Source organism: Hypomesus transpacificus, chromosome 3 (genome assembly GCF_021917145.1).
Source record: "Hypomesus transpacificus isolate Combined female chromosome 3, fHypTra1, whole genome shotgun sequence".
Taxonomy (NCBI): domain Eukaryota; kingdom Metazoa; phylum Chordata; class Actinopteri; order Osmeriformes; family Osmeridae; genus Hypomesus; species Hypomesus transpacificus.
In genome coordinates, this window is record NC_061062.1 from 1,968,785 (window position 1) to 1,985,027 (window position 16,243).

Below are 16,243 nucleotides of genomic sequence, written 5' to 3' on the forward strand. Positions count from 1 at the left end.
AAACCGAAAACGACGTCAGAAAGCATCCCGTCAGATTTTTCAAAGAAGTGTGTCATCTCAGTAACCCGTTCTATCTCCTTCCCGTGAGTCTGTCTATCTCTCCCCAGCTGATAGGAGACTTACTCTCTCCACGGCTTTGATGCAGACACGGGCCTCGGAAGAAGTCAGACAGGCATCCTGCTTGAGACTGTCAGCCGGCTGAAGGAATAACAGACATTGTCTCTGTTTCCCTCTTAGTGTGTTTGTGGTGCAGAGTTGATGGACACCTCAAACGCTGCAGACCGGAGAACGTCGACAGACTTGGCGTTAAGTAGCGTTTTCCAAGCGTCTTTCATGGGTTGTATATCCACCTTGATGGGAAATATAATTAAGCGCGTTTTCTTTGAAAATGACTGCTTTATAACAACAGCTTCAGATTCAGCTTACACAGGCCTACGTGTAAGAGCCATGGTTCTAAGAATTGGCAAATGTAACCGAATTTGGGTTTTTAGCTCAAATACTGAAAGTTAATTTCATGCTTTAGTCATTCCCAATTATCAGTTCATGTAATTTCTGTGGTCTTGAATATATTTTTCTGTAAGTGTACAAAAGTCCATAAAAATGGCTACTTTGTACATTAAGTAAACTGGCTCTGGTAAGACACTCTTGTCAGTTTTATTAATTTGCATAACCCTGCCCCACATAAAGCAGGGAAGCCAACCAGTGATCTCCAAATTAGCATGCTGTCACCTTCAGTGTCTCCTCTGTCATTCAGAAAAACAGGCGCGGGAGCAGACACATGAACTTCCTCACATCAACCGGAGAAATGTTAATTAGGTAGCATGGTATCCCACGGCTCCTTCCTTCTCCAACTGCCTAACTGACATGTTATGTATTTAAATCCTTTCATGTTCCCTTATTTTAGAGGAGATGAAGTCACATATGGATGATGGAAAATGTCACCATCATTGTACAAAACACCCACACGCATACATAATTATTCTACAAAGTCAAAAAATAAACGGTATATGCGCGTGACTTGGACCCACCCACCATTTTACCGGGATTGCTTGGTGTAAAAAAAAATAAAAAATAGTCCTACGTATTATTTACTTTGCATATTGAGAAACAATAAGCTATAATTTATATGTTATGGCATTAATTACATCATAAGTGATCCAGTTAATCAAATCAAATAATGTGTATAAATATCTCAAGCCCAAAGGCTTCAATACATTTCAGCCATGCTCATGCTTTAATTGATCTGCACGTGGCATGAGCATGGCTGAAATGTATTGAAGCCTTTGGGCTTGAGATATTTATACAGATGCAGATCAATTAAATGAAGTAATAGGCCCAGCATTTATACATCCGTTTATATCCACAATTGTTATTTTTCATTGATAAAATGCAATTTTCTCTCCATGTTGTTTGTCATTTAAGATAATTATTGTGGATCTGGCAGCGCTACACTATAGTTGAGGGAATAGCGCCCCTGTGTGGCAGCTACAGGGAATCACACCCTGGCAGAAGAGGGGAGGCTTCTGAATGAAGACAGGACTGATCTGATCTGACAAGCCAGATCAAATAATCTGACCTTTTGAACTATAAAAATGAAATCAATTTGATGGAAAAGGAAATTCTGAAACCGAAGAATGATGTAACTTGCTGGCAACCACAACCAAAGCCACACTAATATAATAAACTGAAGATCATTTTGTGCTGGGTGGCTCACCATCTCCCTATATGCATTACCCTCCGCATGTTTCCTGTCACTTCTAAAAAGGGTTCGGAGACCAAACACAAGCCCTACCTTTTACAGTAAGAGTACAGAGACAGAAACCTTATAGCAGTACCTTTTCACAATTAGAGTTATGTTAATTATTGATCATACCAACGCAACATAAAGAACATTTGAGTCATAAAAAAAATAAAATAAATAAAGAACAGACTAATGTTATTTTTTTTTCTTCTTTTGTTTATTTTTGCAAGTAGGCATTGAGGGCATCAGTGCGTGTCATGGCCTGTGTTCAGAGTTACAGAGACAGTCCCAGCGCCCGAGGTCATCACGGACCACACCCAAGTCTTCTACGGGGAATGTTTACTGCGGCTGCTTGTTGTTGGTAGTGGTAGGCTACAGAGCACGTCAACGGGACCGTGAAGGGAACTGTATAGGTACTAGAATAACGCGTACAGCTAGTGTTGAAAGGAATGCCACAGTAGAACACGTCTGTCACCCTGCTCCGCAGAGAAATCACAAAAACAAGCCTCTCTTGGCCTCGATCTGCCGGGCCGTGAACACGGCTTCACCCCGCTAAGGCAGCGAACCCAACAGCATCTCAGCGGTCCGCCATGCAGTACGTATGTCACGGGGAAAGTATAGGGTGATCAGACATCTGGATGTCGTCCGGATAGTCCAGTTTTCCAGCCCTTTGTCCGGACAGCTGTTGCGTGTCCTCCCTTTTGCCCCTTCCTGCCCACCGTCGCAATTTACCACTCGCGTAGGCTTTCAGATGCCAAAAGAAAGACCTCCTTCAAACCTACGTGGAGTTCAGAACTCCACTTTGCCACTAAGAGCAGCAAAGATCAATATAATGCCTTCTGTAAGCTCTGTCTAATTGATATAGACGTGAGGAGTACTAGTAGGGGGAAAGGGGCTTTAGAACGGCATGCCTGCGCTAGGCAACGGCACAAGGATAATGCTAGTTCTGACGGGGACTCTTCCTTAACATCATTTTTTGCTCCGAACACAAGGGGGGGGGGGGGGGCAGTAGTCAACAACTTTTTGGGATTGTCCTGGGATTGGACCCAAGTGTCCTCCTTTTCAGGGTCACCCTAGGAAGGGAGCCCGTTCGCATAACGGAGACCCACGTAATGTCTAAATCATTTGGCTTCAACGTTGTTGAAAAGTATAGCTTTGTACTTTCCCTAACTTAAATGTCTGCTCTCATTCATAAGCTTCTTTGGACCACTTAATCAATTTCCACAATTGGATAAAAAAAAAAAGAAAAGAAAAAAGATTGGCATTGTGCAAGATAATATTCTGATCCTCGGCGCCTGGTGAGCGCACAGTGCCAGCGAGGGAAAGACCAGACTGTTCTCAGAGTTTTGGTTCCAAGTTCGTTTACAGCAACACTTTGGGTTGAAGGAGGCGTCTGGAGAGGAAACAGTCCAGCCTCATATTATTTGGTATAATCCTGTACTGCTGCAGCCTGTGACTAGGCCAGGCTATGCAGTGTACAAATCACTGGATCGCACCCAGACACGCCATAAAGCTAAGAATGGAACAGTGCAGATCAAACTCAGGAACTTTGAGTGCGGGGCGAGGCCAAACCCAGCTCACAGGTGTGGATGGATGTGCCCGAGAGAACGCTCCTAAAAAAAGGTACACGCTCTCAACTGCTGAACAAGGCCTTTGTGACGTCATGAAACGCCTGTGCGGGTTTGCAGTAGAGCTACGTTGATTCGAAACAGATCGAGCCATTCACTGAAGGAATAGCTGCAATTCAGGATAAAGCACAGTTGGTGAGGAGAATCCATGTATTGGAATACATTCATTGCCATCATGGTTCACTATGTTGATTGACGTAGCCACTTGTTTTGTGATGGGGGAGAGGGGGTAGCTCTGGTTGAGTTCTACAGAGTGTTGACACATGAAACAAACCTGCACAGTTTAACCTACTGCACACAATAGTTAAACAAGAGAAAAATATATTAACATTTTCATTAGAAAACTGTACACGGGCCTCAGTGTAGTAAAATACTTCTTAAAAAGATAAAAATGTGGAAAGGGACCCCCATATCGGCTTTCATATCTTTATACTTACATTGTATTTAAAATTCGAACCCTACACCTTCAACAAAATAGCTTTTTTTTTTTTTTTTAATCGAGCAAAAAAATATTCCCAGGATTCACTGGGCTTCCTAGGCACTCAGATGCATGTATGTACACACAGAGAAAGGTTTGTGTTGACTTTAGTCTCAGGTCAGTTCTCCAAGCGAACAGACAGCTCAGCGCCCAGGTTCCATGTTCTTTAGGGCCTTGCAGCCTGTTCCACCAGATGAGCATCGCAGGCTCTGACCTTCTCACAGCCAACAGGCCAGCTGTCGGGCACTGCAGGAATCATTCATCTCAAAGCCAGCGGGAACCGGCGGGGAGAATCTCAGACCGGCCCTGTCCGCTGGAAGAAGACGGGACTGACGTGAGGGTTCACTACGGGTAGTCCAAACAACTCTCTCTCACCCCTATTTCATAGCCCTTGTACTTGAAATGAGCAGCATCATCAGCAAAAAAAAAAGAAAAGAGTTTTCAGCTCTGTTGAAAACAAAAAAACGAACGGGTGTCTGACAGTTCAGTTGAGAGGGTTTGGTTGTCCAGCCTCAAGTCAAGTGTGCTCCACATCTGTGTGTTGCGTTTGTCCCAGCGGCCCTCCAAAGACCCAGAGGAAGTCCAAGTCAAACACAGTGTAATGGACCGCTGCCTCTGGGTTAAGCTGCATGGAGGTTAGGACCACACAGCGGCTGAGCACACCCCAGCCTGCCTGGGGAGGACTGGACCCCCTCCACAGTCAGGTGAGAAGAGAGAACAAATATATAGAACAGACAAAAAAAACGAACTGAAGAGAAGGAAACGGGAACAGTTTCACAGCATGTTGGCACTCCTGCCCTCCCTGCCCACCACCCGGGGGCCAGACACAGACCCCCCGCGGATCAGTCGATGGGTCCCTGGAAGATGAGCTTGGCGCAGCCCTGGGCGAGGCTGAGCTGGGTGGCGCAGAAGGGGCAGGCGGCGTGGAAGGCGTGCGTGCCGTGGGGCAGGGGGATCTCCGCCCAGTACTTGGCCGACTTCTCGGAGCACACGTGTCCGCAGGGTACGAAGGCGTGCGTGGGAGCTCCAGTGTCCACGTAGAAGGCCGGCTCGCAGCCCAGCCACAGGGCCACGTAGGGCCCCACCGTCCTGCACATGGGGCACTCCCGCTGGGCGTTGGGCTCCTGCTCCGACCGGTGGCCCCAGTCGTGATAGCCGTGGACGTGACCGCACGCCAGGTACACCCAGGGCTGCTTGTCCTCCAGGGAGGGCAGGGCGCGGCTGCGCTGCAGGCTGGGGAAAGCCAGGGTGTTGAGGCCCACGGGGCACTGGGGCCGCCCCGCGTTGATCTCCTGCCGCAGGGCCTCCAGGTGCTTCTGGGTGGGGGTGTGGAAGAGGCCGTCGGCCGTGCGCCACAGCAGGGTGGCCCCGCACAGGTCCACCAGGGAGCCGTCCAGAAGCACGTTACTCTCTGTCTCCACCTGCAGGGGGAGCGAGGCGGCGCGGCACGTTAGAAAAGCACAGAGGAAGACCTGCTACTCGCAGAGGCTGGGGGCGCTGGCTAGGAACTCGTCTGGAAACAGGTTGGGTGCCTTTGGGGATAATGTGCTTAACGCATGTAAAGGGAAACCTGAGTCAGGTGGAAAATGAGTGGTTTGTTTTGTGAGGGTGTTTACTCTGAGGGCACAAATGTCATCTGCTGAATATAATGCTGAGTGTACTCAGGAGGTGCATCTTAAGGATCTGCCAAGGGACTGCAGGTGTGAATGACCTGAAAGCTTTAATCTGGTACGGTGCATCAAATGGTGACATTTACGTTTTAAACTGTACACAATCCCTTTTTAAATAAGATAAGTAACATACAAATGTACGTTTTAAGTGGTCTCTATTGTTATATTAGCTTTGATGTTTATTTAAAGAACAACAGACGCTGGATGAGTGTGAGAGAGGATGAGTGTGAGAGAGGATGAGTGAGTGAGAGGTGAGTGTGTGAGAGGATGAGTGTGTGAGGATGAGTGTGAGAGAGGATGAGTGTGAGAGAGGATGAGTGTGAGAGAGGATGAGTGTGTGAGGATGAGTGTGAGAGAGGATGAGTGTGAGAGAGGATGAGTGTGTGAGGATGAGTGTGAGAGAGGATGAGTGTGTGAGGATGAGTGTGAGAGAGGATGAGTGTGTGAGAGAGGATGAGTGTGAGAGAGGATGAGTGAGTGAGAGGTGAGTGTGTGAGAGGATGAGTGTGTGAGGATGAGTGTGAGAGAGGATGAGTGTGAGAGAGGATGAGTGTGAGAGAGGATGAGTGTGTGAGGATGAGTGTGAGAGAGGATGAGTGTGAGAGAGGATGAGTGTGAGAGAGGATGAGTGTGTGAGGATGAGTGTGTGAGAGGATGAGTGTGTGAGGATGAGTGTGAGAGAGGATGAGTGTGAGAGAGGATGAGTGTGAGAGAGGATGAGTGTGAGAGAGGATGAGTGTGTGAGGATGAGTGTGAGAGAGGATGAGTGTGAGAGAGGATGAGTGTGAGAGAGGATGAGTGTGTGAGGATGAGTGTGAGAGAGGATGAGTGTGAGAGAGGATGAGTGTGAGAGAGGATGAGTGTGTGAGGATGAGTGTGAGAGAGGATGAGTGTGAGAGAGGATGAGTGTGAGAGAGGATGAGTGTGTGAGGATGAGTGTGTGAGAGGATGAGTGTGTGAGGATGAGTGTGAGAGAGGATGAGTGTGAGAGAGGATGAGTGTGAGAGAGGATGAGTGTGAGAGAGGATGAGTGTGTGAGGATGAGTGTGAGAGAGGATGAGTGTGAGAGAGGATGAGTGTGAGAGAGGATGAGTGTGTGAGGATGAGTGTGAGAGAGGATGAGTGTGTGAGGATGAGTGTGAGAGAGGATGAGTGTGTGAGAGAGGATGAGTGTGAGAGAGAGGATGAGTGTGAGAGAGGATGAGTGAGTGAGAGGTGAGTGTGTGAGAGGTGAGTGTGTGAGAGGATGAGTGTGTGAGTGAGCTCTGCTCCTCACCAGCTTTCCTCTGGTCTGGGCCGAGCGCGTCTCCCTCAGGGTGTAAACGTCTCCACACACAGAGATCTCCCTCCACACTCCCGGCTTCGACTCCTCTGTGAACCCGCCCCTCGGGTGCATCACCAGCACCCCATTGGTCGTCAGGCCATCCATGTGACCATCAGGGTTCTTCCACTTGGCGGCTTTCTCCTAGAAGGGTTGGGGAGGAGCAAGAGCAATGTCACACACAGACAAACACACACACACACACAGAGACAAACACACCCACACACACACAGGCAAACACACACACACACATGCAAACAGTGTCCTTGCGTAACAGTGCTGCTGGTAGAAATTGTGTTTGCTAATCTAGTTTGCTCTGTGTGGTCAGTTGCATTCCAGGCAAACTTCCATTTTGGCAGTGCGGCAGTGTTCCAACTTGCAAAACAGGGCAGTAACCATCATGTCTGTAAATGTTAATGAGCAACTGAGAGCATCCACATTTCCCATTTACACCCATGAAGACATGGGGAGTGTTCCATGGAACATGAAGTTAGGAGATGAACAGATGAACTTCAGCTCCCTAGAGAGGGGGAGAGGAGCCAAACCAGTAGAGACACACTTCCACATCAACAGCCATCCAACCATCCATCCAACCATCCATCCTACTCTAATGAAAACAGGAAGACAACCCTCCCTCCCCCCTCCCTCCGTACCCCCCCTCCCTCCCTCCATACCCCTCCCTCCCTCCGTAACCCTCCCTCCCCCCCTCTCTCCCTCCCTCCCTCCGTACCCCCAGGAAGATGTTCTTGGAGGAGTCGAAGCCGGCAGCGTAGATGCGGGCGGTGAAGGGTGGGGTGCGCTCGCAGACCACCCTGCAGGCGAAGCGGGAGATGGTGCTCTGGGTAACGGGGGTGTCTTCTCCCTCAGGGCCCCCCGACACGGTGTCCGTCACCACAAAGTCTATAGGGCTCTCTGTAGAGCGGCCGATCTGCAGGCAGCGCAGTCACATGATCAATGAACATGATGAGGTCCTGATGTAGCAACTTCACGACAAACTTATAGGCACAGGTTGTTGTTCAAACTGAATAAAAGGAAAAAAACTTTTTGGGGTCAGTAAACAATTTCATAGGCTATATAAGTTTTTTGGGCAAAATGATGGCGTGTTCCAGGTACATTTCTATGATTTCTGAGAACATTCTAGACTAGATGACATGTGACTTGGTCAGGTGATCACACACAGCATGACATGTCAATGGAGAAATATCAGACATGGACAAAAACCTCATATCATGTTTGCCGCAGAGACACGACAGGTCATACGTAGGGTATGTGGTGGAACTCGGATCATATTCTGGCCCAGGCAGAACTAAACACGTTCATGTTCTCCTTTCACTTCCTCAATCTGCTCAGCTTGTACCAGTCTGTCTCCACAGATCAGCAGAGCAGTGGGTGAGGGCCCTGGCAACAGCCTGACCATGAGGACCGTGTCTGCACAACCCCATCGTCTCTGGTGGTGGCGGAGAGTTCTAGAAACAGAGCTTCATCGATAAACACAACAATCGTTTTTCCAAATGGCTGCCTGGTTGGCGGTTGGTCTTTACCTGAAACATGTCGGTGTCTTTGTCATGGCAGTACTCCACCACCACAGTGTGGTTCCTGGACAGGGTGTAGGAGATACTGTGCTGGCCTTTACAGTGCACCGCCTGGAACACAAACAAAGGATATGTTTCAGAGACTGGATCTGTTCTCACAACTGTAACACAGTGAGATCCTTCATAGAAGGATCAAAGCGCTAATACTGGCGACTGAACTTCACGTTGATCATGTCTGACGCTACATAAAGCCACAACAACAAAGGCCTTGTGCTTCCTGTTGATGGAATCAGGAAGCTGGCCATGTGAACCAGTACCATGTGACTTTGAGTACTTTGTCAAAGTCCACAGTGGCTCAGGCTGCGGATCATGATGTGAGCATGCCCAGTCCCCTCAACAATCAGGGCCAGTACTGTTGCAATACTCTTGCCAAGATCACTGCACACTACAGGCCAGGGACTAAAGCACTTTGAGTGGGGGGGGGGGGGGGGGGGGGGGGTTGTGTTCCTGTGAAGTAACACTCCCATGACAGCAACCATTAAGTGTCCTCTGGTGGTCAACAGATGCCAGGCTATCAGCTGACCTGCCTAAAGAGGGGGAGAGGAGCCAAACCAGTAGAGACACACTTCCACATCCAACAGCCAGCCAGCCTGTCAACCAACCAGCCAACCAGCTAGCACTAATCTGTGATTTCCGCTTCGCAAACATGTGAGTCAGGGAGTGAGCAAGTGGGAGCAGCAGTGGGCTGCAGCAGCAGACAGAGAAGCTTGTCTGTATTACAGAAGGAACAGAGCCCAACCCTTCCACCTGGGTCAGGGAGGGGAGAGAGGTTCCCCTCCACCTGGGTCAGGGAGGGGAGAGAGGTTCCCCTCCACCTGGGTCAGGGAGGGGAGAGAGGTTCCCTTCCACCTGGGTCTGGGAGGGGAGAGAGGTTGACCCAACAAGATTAAAAACCACTGAGAGAGAAAGACTAACGTTGTTGTTTGAGAACCCCTTCAGGAGCAAACACACACACACAGACCTGCATTTGAGATCAAGTGTGCAGATTAGAGAGCAGAGGCAGGGTCTGAATGGGGGGCTGGCTGGGTGGCAGAGATCAGCTGTGCTCATTATCTGCCGTGAGCACCAGGGTGCCGTCACGTGTGTCACACTCAGCCTGCTCACAGCTCATATGGGAACACTGGGTGGGAGAGAGAGAGAGAGACACAGAGAGAGACACAGAGACAGAGGGGGGGAGGGAGGGACATTTAGAAAGAGGAAATAAAGAATAAACACATTTAGAGAAGGGGGGGGAATAAAGGCATTCCAAGAGGAGGTAGAGAGGAAAGTGTATACTAGATAGAGGGAGGGAGAGAGAGCTAGAGAAAGGGAAGGAGGGTAAGAGAGAGCGGGATAAAGAAAACTGAATGAAACAGACATTACTGACTGAGCTGCAGCCTTGTTGTCTCTAGCACAGAGCTGCCGGATTCCACCATGTCAGCAGTGCTACAGCTAAACAGGACCGCCAATGAGGGCCAGGAACACTCAAAAACACGCCTCTATTCCTGTCCGCCTCTGAAGGAACAGCTATTTTCAACAGCCTGTGTGTGTGTGTGTGTGTGGTCAACTTCCTCCAAACTTCACCCTACTAATCCAGAGCTGGTGTTGGTGGAGGAGGGTGTCGGGGAGGTGAAGGGTGAGCAAGGTCACCACCCAGAGAGCTTCTCCTTTTCCCTGAAGCGGCGTCCTCGTGTGGAGGGATGTGGTTGGTTGTGACACAGCCTGGTGCTATCTGCCTCTCAGACCTTCTGGGAAACGACTCCTAACCCTAATCAGCTAGCAGCTAGCCCACATAGCTCAGCCTCAACGATAACCATCAACACACGTTTGTCACACTGTGGGGTGTGGGAGAGAGTCAGACAGTGAGAGAAAGGACAGAGAGAGAGACAGTGAGAGACAGAGAGAGACAGACAGAGAGAGACAGACAGACAGAGAGAGAGAGAGACAGTGAGAGAGAGACAGTGAGAGACAGAGAGAGAAAAGACAGAGAGAGAGACAGACAGAGAGAGAGAGAGAGAGAGAGTAACCCAACCCCATAAGGCCTTGGAGCCAGGGGAGTGTTTTGGTTTTGAAGCGAGGGCCTGGGAGAAGTGCCGACGTCAGCGTACCCTCCGGCTTGTTTGTCTGTCTTTGCTAGGAGACCAGAGTCAGGAATGTGAGAGGACAGACATGTAGTCCTGGAACTGGCCTTCCTGACACACACTCTCCCCCAGACCACAGCTAGGGGGAGGGGCTTACACCAGCAGCTTATCTACGACACAACAAACACCAACCCAGAGAAAACAAATGCTTGTTTTCGCTGAGTAGAATTGCTCCTTCAGGTGATTGCTTACACAGACTCTGGACAGGTACTTCAATCAACAGAGGTGTCTGTTGATGTTTCTTGAAATCACGCCTTGTTCCTGCAGTGTTTACCTTGCTGGCCTGGGGAGTGGTGAGGATGTGGACGGTGCTGGGTTTGACACCGTTGGCCTTCGTCCTTCTGTAGAGAGCAAACCTGCTTTTCCTTCGACCGCGGTCCCCGTTGGGCAGGGAGCCATTGTACCTGAGACATTGATATAGAGAGAGACAGTGAGAGAGACAGTGAGAGAGAGAGAGAGAGAGAGAGAGAGAGAGAGAGAGAGAGAGAGAGAGAGAGAGAGAGAGAGGAGACAGTGAGGGAGGAGAGAGACAGAGAGAGAGTGAGACAGAGAGAGAGAGAGAGAGAGAGAGAGAGAGAGAGAGAGAGAGAGAGAGAGAGAGAGAGAGAGAGAGAAAGAAAAAGACAGAAAGAAAGAGGGAGGAGTGACAGAGTGAGATACAGACATATAGATACAGAGAGAGAGGGACAAAGAGAGAAACAGACAAAAAGGTAAGTCTCAGTAGAGTAAGAACTTTGTTTTAGCTAGGCCAAAACACAGAGTATCTTTGGGACAGAAGGATAAATAAAACAGTCGTTCTGGAGGGAGGGCCCTGGCCTGGGTCCCACATCCACTTTGGTCAGAGGCATCATCGCAAAGGCAACCATCCATATTAGTCCCGTAAGGCAAGCATCACCTTGGATTACAACTGTTACATAAAAGACTCAATAGTGGTTCCTGTGTCTGTCGGCTCCTGAAGCTCCAGACCTCCAGCTGTTCCTGTCCCGGGGCAGAGGGGAGGATGCGCGTCACACAGGCTGGCCTTTCCAGGACAGCGCAGGCAGACAGACTGGAACACTGACTCACACGCTTCCACCACATGCCAGAATAGGTCTCTTTCCCCAACAGGAGTGAAATCCGAACCGACTCGATCAAAAATACCCCTCCGCAAAATGTCTTCATCGTAACAGCTACTCTGCCCAGAGTGTTTTCATTTGGTCTATGTTTAGGAGCCTTGTGATGGCCCGGACCTCGGCCAGATGCTCTCAAAACACAACTTTCCTCCACTGGTACGGTTGTACCGTCCTATCAAACTAGGGGGAGGCGATGGCTTAGTGGGTAGAGCACTTGTAGAATAAGAAGCTGTAGGTGCAAATCCCTCCTGTACTGTGTATCCCCTTTGGATAAAAGCAAAAGATAGATGAAAATCATCATACATTAGAATATAGTCTGAGATGATCTGAAAAAAGGGTTTTTGTTTGAGGAAGTGAAACACTTCCCCCTGTCTGCCTTTCCATGGTGAGTTCGTGACTGACCCTACCTTCCAGTCCAGTCATTATTTCTCTGTCTCTCTGTCTCTCTGTCTCTCTCTCTCTCTGTCTCTCTGCCAGCTGGTCTCTGCAGCTGAGACACCCCATGCTCTGCTCCATCCAACACACATGCCCGCCCCCCCCCCCCCCCCACCCCCCCCCCCCCCCCCCCCCCCCCCCCCCTCCCCCCTCCAGGCCACCTGTCCTACCACGGCCAGGCAGGCTGGGGAACACATGGTCTCAGTCAGCAGAGAGTTCATAGTTGGACTGCAGTAGGAACCCTCAGAGGACGAGGCTGGGGCCTCCACACAGCCCAGGAGAACTAGGAGAGCCCTCCAGCCCCCTGACCAGCCTCTATCCCCCTGCCTCTGAGGACGAGGCTGGCTCTTCAGTCAACGCACTGCTCCCTAACCTGCGTTGCTGTGTGGCTCATGCTCGTGTAGGCCTACCTGATTGCCTCTACTAGTCTGATTTCAGTGTAGCCGAGGGGGATTGGTTAAACTCACTCCTCAGTATAAGTACAGTCCACCCGCACCAGAGAAAAGCTAGCTTTCTGGTGGCTTAGCTGGTTAGTTGTCGCGCTTGCGAGTCGGAGGTTCCTAGTTCGAAGCCCAAAATGAGCAAAGCTCTGGTGTAACTACCCCGTATCCCAGCATGCCTCAGCAGTGGCTCCCCTCCACCTGGGTGAGACCTGACACACACGATGAGTTCTTTGTGACTGACAGGAAGTCTGTTTCACCTGAACCTCTGTGTCACGGCTCTCGCTAGAACAGCCTCTTTAACGCTGAAGCGGCGGCTAATTGTAATCCCTTTCCCTTCTGACCTGTGCCAGACAGGGAATGGATTTAGACCGATACTCAGCAGGAAGGATTAGAGGCTTTCAACTGTCCTCTAGCTCCGACACACACACGCACACACACGCTCTCTCTCTCTACATGTGTAGCATGTAAAGAGACGAGAAGGCAGGGCGATTCGTTAGAGATAGTCATGACGAGCAGCATGACTGGCTGGTTCATTCTTAGGTCACGTAGGAGCGAAAACGCCAGAGAAGTCCAGGGCTGTTAGGCCTACATGTCTCCCCCACCCCCCTCTCTCTCTCCAACTGTCCTGTCAATAACAACAGATGATAAAAGGCAAAAATAAATATATAAAAAGCCCATCTGTAACCATGAGGGCTCGGTGGAGCTCTGGTTGTCATGGCTGGCTATGGTTGCATGGCCACATCAGCTCCCTGCAGCCTCAGGTCAGAGATGACCAGCGGCAGCATTCTGGGGTCGTACCAGTGTACCGCTGGCGTTCCCCACAGCAGGACCCACACAGCGTCTTCTCAATAGGACCAGTCTGCCGGCAGGAACAATGGACAGGGAGAGGAGGGAGAGGTGGAGGCGCTGATCAATCCCTCCTTTCATCCCCCCCCCCCCCCCCCAGCCTCCCTGCTGGTCGGGGCCAGCGGCACCACGCGCTGCCAGGGGAGGGTGGGCACAGTGACCCTGACTCCACCAGGACCGGGGACCCACCGGACCGCCGACGCTCAAGACGGCGTTGCGTCGCTTCCCAACTCATCAAGAGCAGTGTTTGTTCTCAGGGGGTACAAATTTAAGCGCTCTAATGTGACAGGATTTAGAGAGAGAGAAGTGACACAGAGAGACACAGAGACAGAGAATGGGTATTTAAGAAAGAGGGAGGACAGAACCATATTCTTGTAGGCCCTACATTAATCTTTCAAAAGCACCTAAACCAAAATGCTTTTAACAGATGCCTCATAGATGAAATTCTCAAAGCAGCTAACTCGAGAGAAATGACTTATGCATTATTTCGTACCGTCCCCATCAATCTTTTATAATGACACCGTACCATGAATGTAGAACAAGGCTAACTTTCGACCATAGGCTGGACTAGCAGCCTAACATTAAACATGGTCCAGGGTTTGAAACACTTCTGTTATTCTTTCATTAGAAGTCAATCAAACTGAGGCCTTGTGGTAGGATAGCCATTGGGCCCTGGTCTGGGAACTATCTCAGGTCAGCCTTTACCTTGGGGTGAGTTTGCCATGTATATTATTAATAATATTCAAATATTACTTGGTAACAGTCTTGAAACGGTTTAAGAAGTAAAGATTTGAACGACTGGGGGGGGGGGGGGGGAACCTGCGTGTTGTGATCACAACCTTTTTGTGTGCACGTTATACTTTAGTTGAATGTGAGAAACTGGCTGTTCAATGTCCACCTAAATGTTTTTGAGAAAACCCCGAGCTCTCCTCTCTACCTTGAAGTCACAAGTCGACTGCGGCTCGGTGGCTCTTTTTTATAACAGTACGAAGGACTGGGGGAGGGGACAGCAGCACTTCCGAATTCCTAAACCTGACTGCAGTCGCTGCTGCTTGTGTACAAAGTTGAAACAGAGCGCGCAGACCTTGGCGCTGTAACTTTATAGGAATTCCACATTAACACGAAGTCCTTTTCATGTGTGCCTCAGGTTTACCATCAACAAACGTTATCAGTTACCTCGTTGAGGTGTTCCCGTGTCGTCTTATCGGCCACGACAGCGGGCAAAAAAACCTACAGTAGGGCGTTTAAGACTTGAGTTTTTTAAATTTAGGCTACGCTTTCCTGATTACACACGTGCCTGATTTGTTGGGTAACGTGATCGCGTGAATTTGTCGGAGTGGCTCGAGCTTTACAACGTTCTGCCTGTGTAAACAAATCATTTATTCCTGGGCCATTGTTGACAGTAAAAAATAAATTACTTAAAACGTCTCAAAAAATAAATTTTCAGACAAGGAAACGTGCCAGCGGTTATAATAACTGCAAACGTGTAGTCTACATCAACACAAACTTTTCCTTACTTTAAATGTCAAATGTATTACGTTAAACGAGTTTATATTCAATACAATTATTTATAAGTGATCTTACCCTAAGACTACCAGCTCTCCGTATTTCACTGGGTCTTTGGTCAGGGCACAGTGCTCCTCTTGACTTGACGAAAACATGAGGCTTTTCCTCGGTACAGCAGGCTCCTCTCGATCTAACGCGCTCGTCCCAGTCGAAGGGAGAGTAGACTGGAGTTCCCTTCAAAAAGCGTAAGAGATTACCATTTTACACTACAAATCCCGTCTAATACGTCGCGTCACTGGGTAAATCAGTTTTCCTTAACGAATCGTGGGATTAAAACTTTGTTTTAGAGGAAATTACACCCACCACTAGTCATTAACGTAATTAAGCGGTTCACTCCGCTCTGAAGCAGATACAAAAACAGCCTTGAGCAGGGCGGAGCATACCATCCTTAGCTCCTTAAATTTTTCTGGGGGGGACATGCTATAAAATGTCGACAACAAACGTTTTTAGACTTCCAATCTATTTGAAGTTAACTTTAAATATATATTGATTAAAAGTGATAACAATCGGGTTTACTTTACATTGCTCTTTTTCTTTTTTGTGTCAAAGAATAGATTATATTTTAGCTACACATCCCTCTTGCGTGTACCTCATATGGTCGAGGCTGGTTTTGAGGCGGCACCTTCTATTATGTAAACAAAGGCTACAGTCTAGGGGCAAGCAACACAGCTTTCAATACTTATTATTAACCATTCACCTAGTTAGTGGAGTTGTTAAGAATATGTCAGAGTTTATTAGAGTTGCATGAGTGACGGATTTCGTGACTGAAGTAACGACAGACATGTCCAATTGTCTCCAATTGAAAGCCAAAATAGGTCTGTAAACATCTGTTGTGCCAGAGAACAACAAAATCAGCTGTTTTGTGGGTCATTGTTCAAACACGTTGTCAGCAATACGGCCTCATCCGAACGCATTGGCTACAGTAAACACATGGAAAACACTGCACGCCTTTTTTGCTGACCTTTTATAATGTGTGGAGGGGCAGCTGGGTGCAAAGTTGATTGGGGTCCGTTGCCAACATTCACGAAGTCATCTTTTTTGATGATGTAACTGCGGTATCACAACGTCTGACTACGAGCGGTCTCGTTTTTTTTCTGTGCTTTCCTGCCAACTGATGATGATAAAATGTAAATGGCGTGAATCTAGTCTGTTGTTGCAGCACTGTATGGGCCAACACTAACAAGCCAAAACACATTGTCTTTAACTCAATCAGGTTCATTTGTAATCCTTTGCAACCTCCAACCCAACCCCCATCCCAGTACACTTTATGACACCCTCCTCTGCCTGTGAA

General features: G+C 48.9%; 1 protein-coding gene across 1 annotated transcript; it reads right to left on the bottom strand.

Moving 5' to 3' along the window:
* Positions 1-1,941: 1,941 nt before the first annotated feature.
* Positions 1,942-15,305, bottom strand: peli2 (pellino E3 ubiquitin protein ligase family member 2). Its single transcript, XM_047049380.1, has 6 exons — positions 14,971-15,305; positions 10,825-10,954; positions 8,380-8,481; positions 7,569-7,766; positions 6,794-6,982; positions 1,942-5,268 (listed from the first exon to the last, which is right to left on the bottom strand). Exons 1-6 carry the CDS (start codon positions 15,045-15,047, stop codon positions 4,690-4,692), a joined length of 1,275 nt encoding a protein of 424 aa, XP_046905336.1. The 5' UTR covers positions 15,048-15,305; the 3' UTR covers positions 1,942-4,689.
* Between the last annotated feature and the right edge of the window lie 938 nt (positions 15,306-16,243).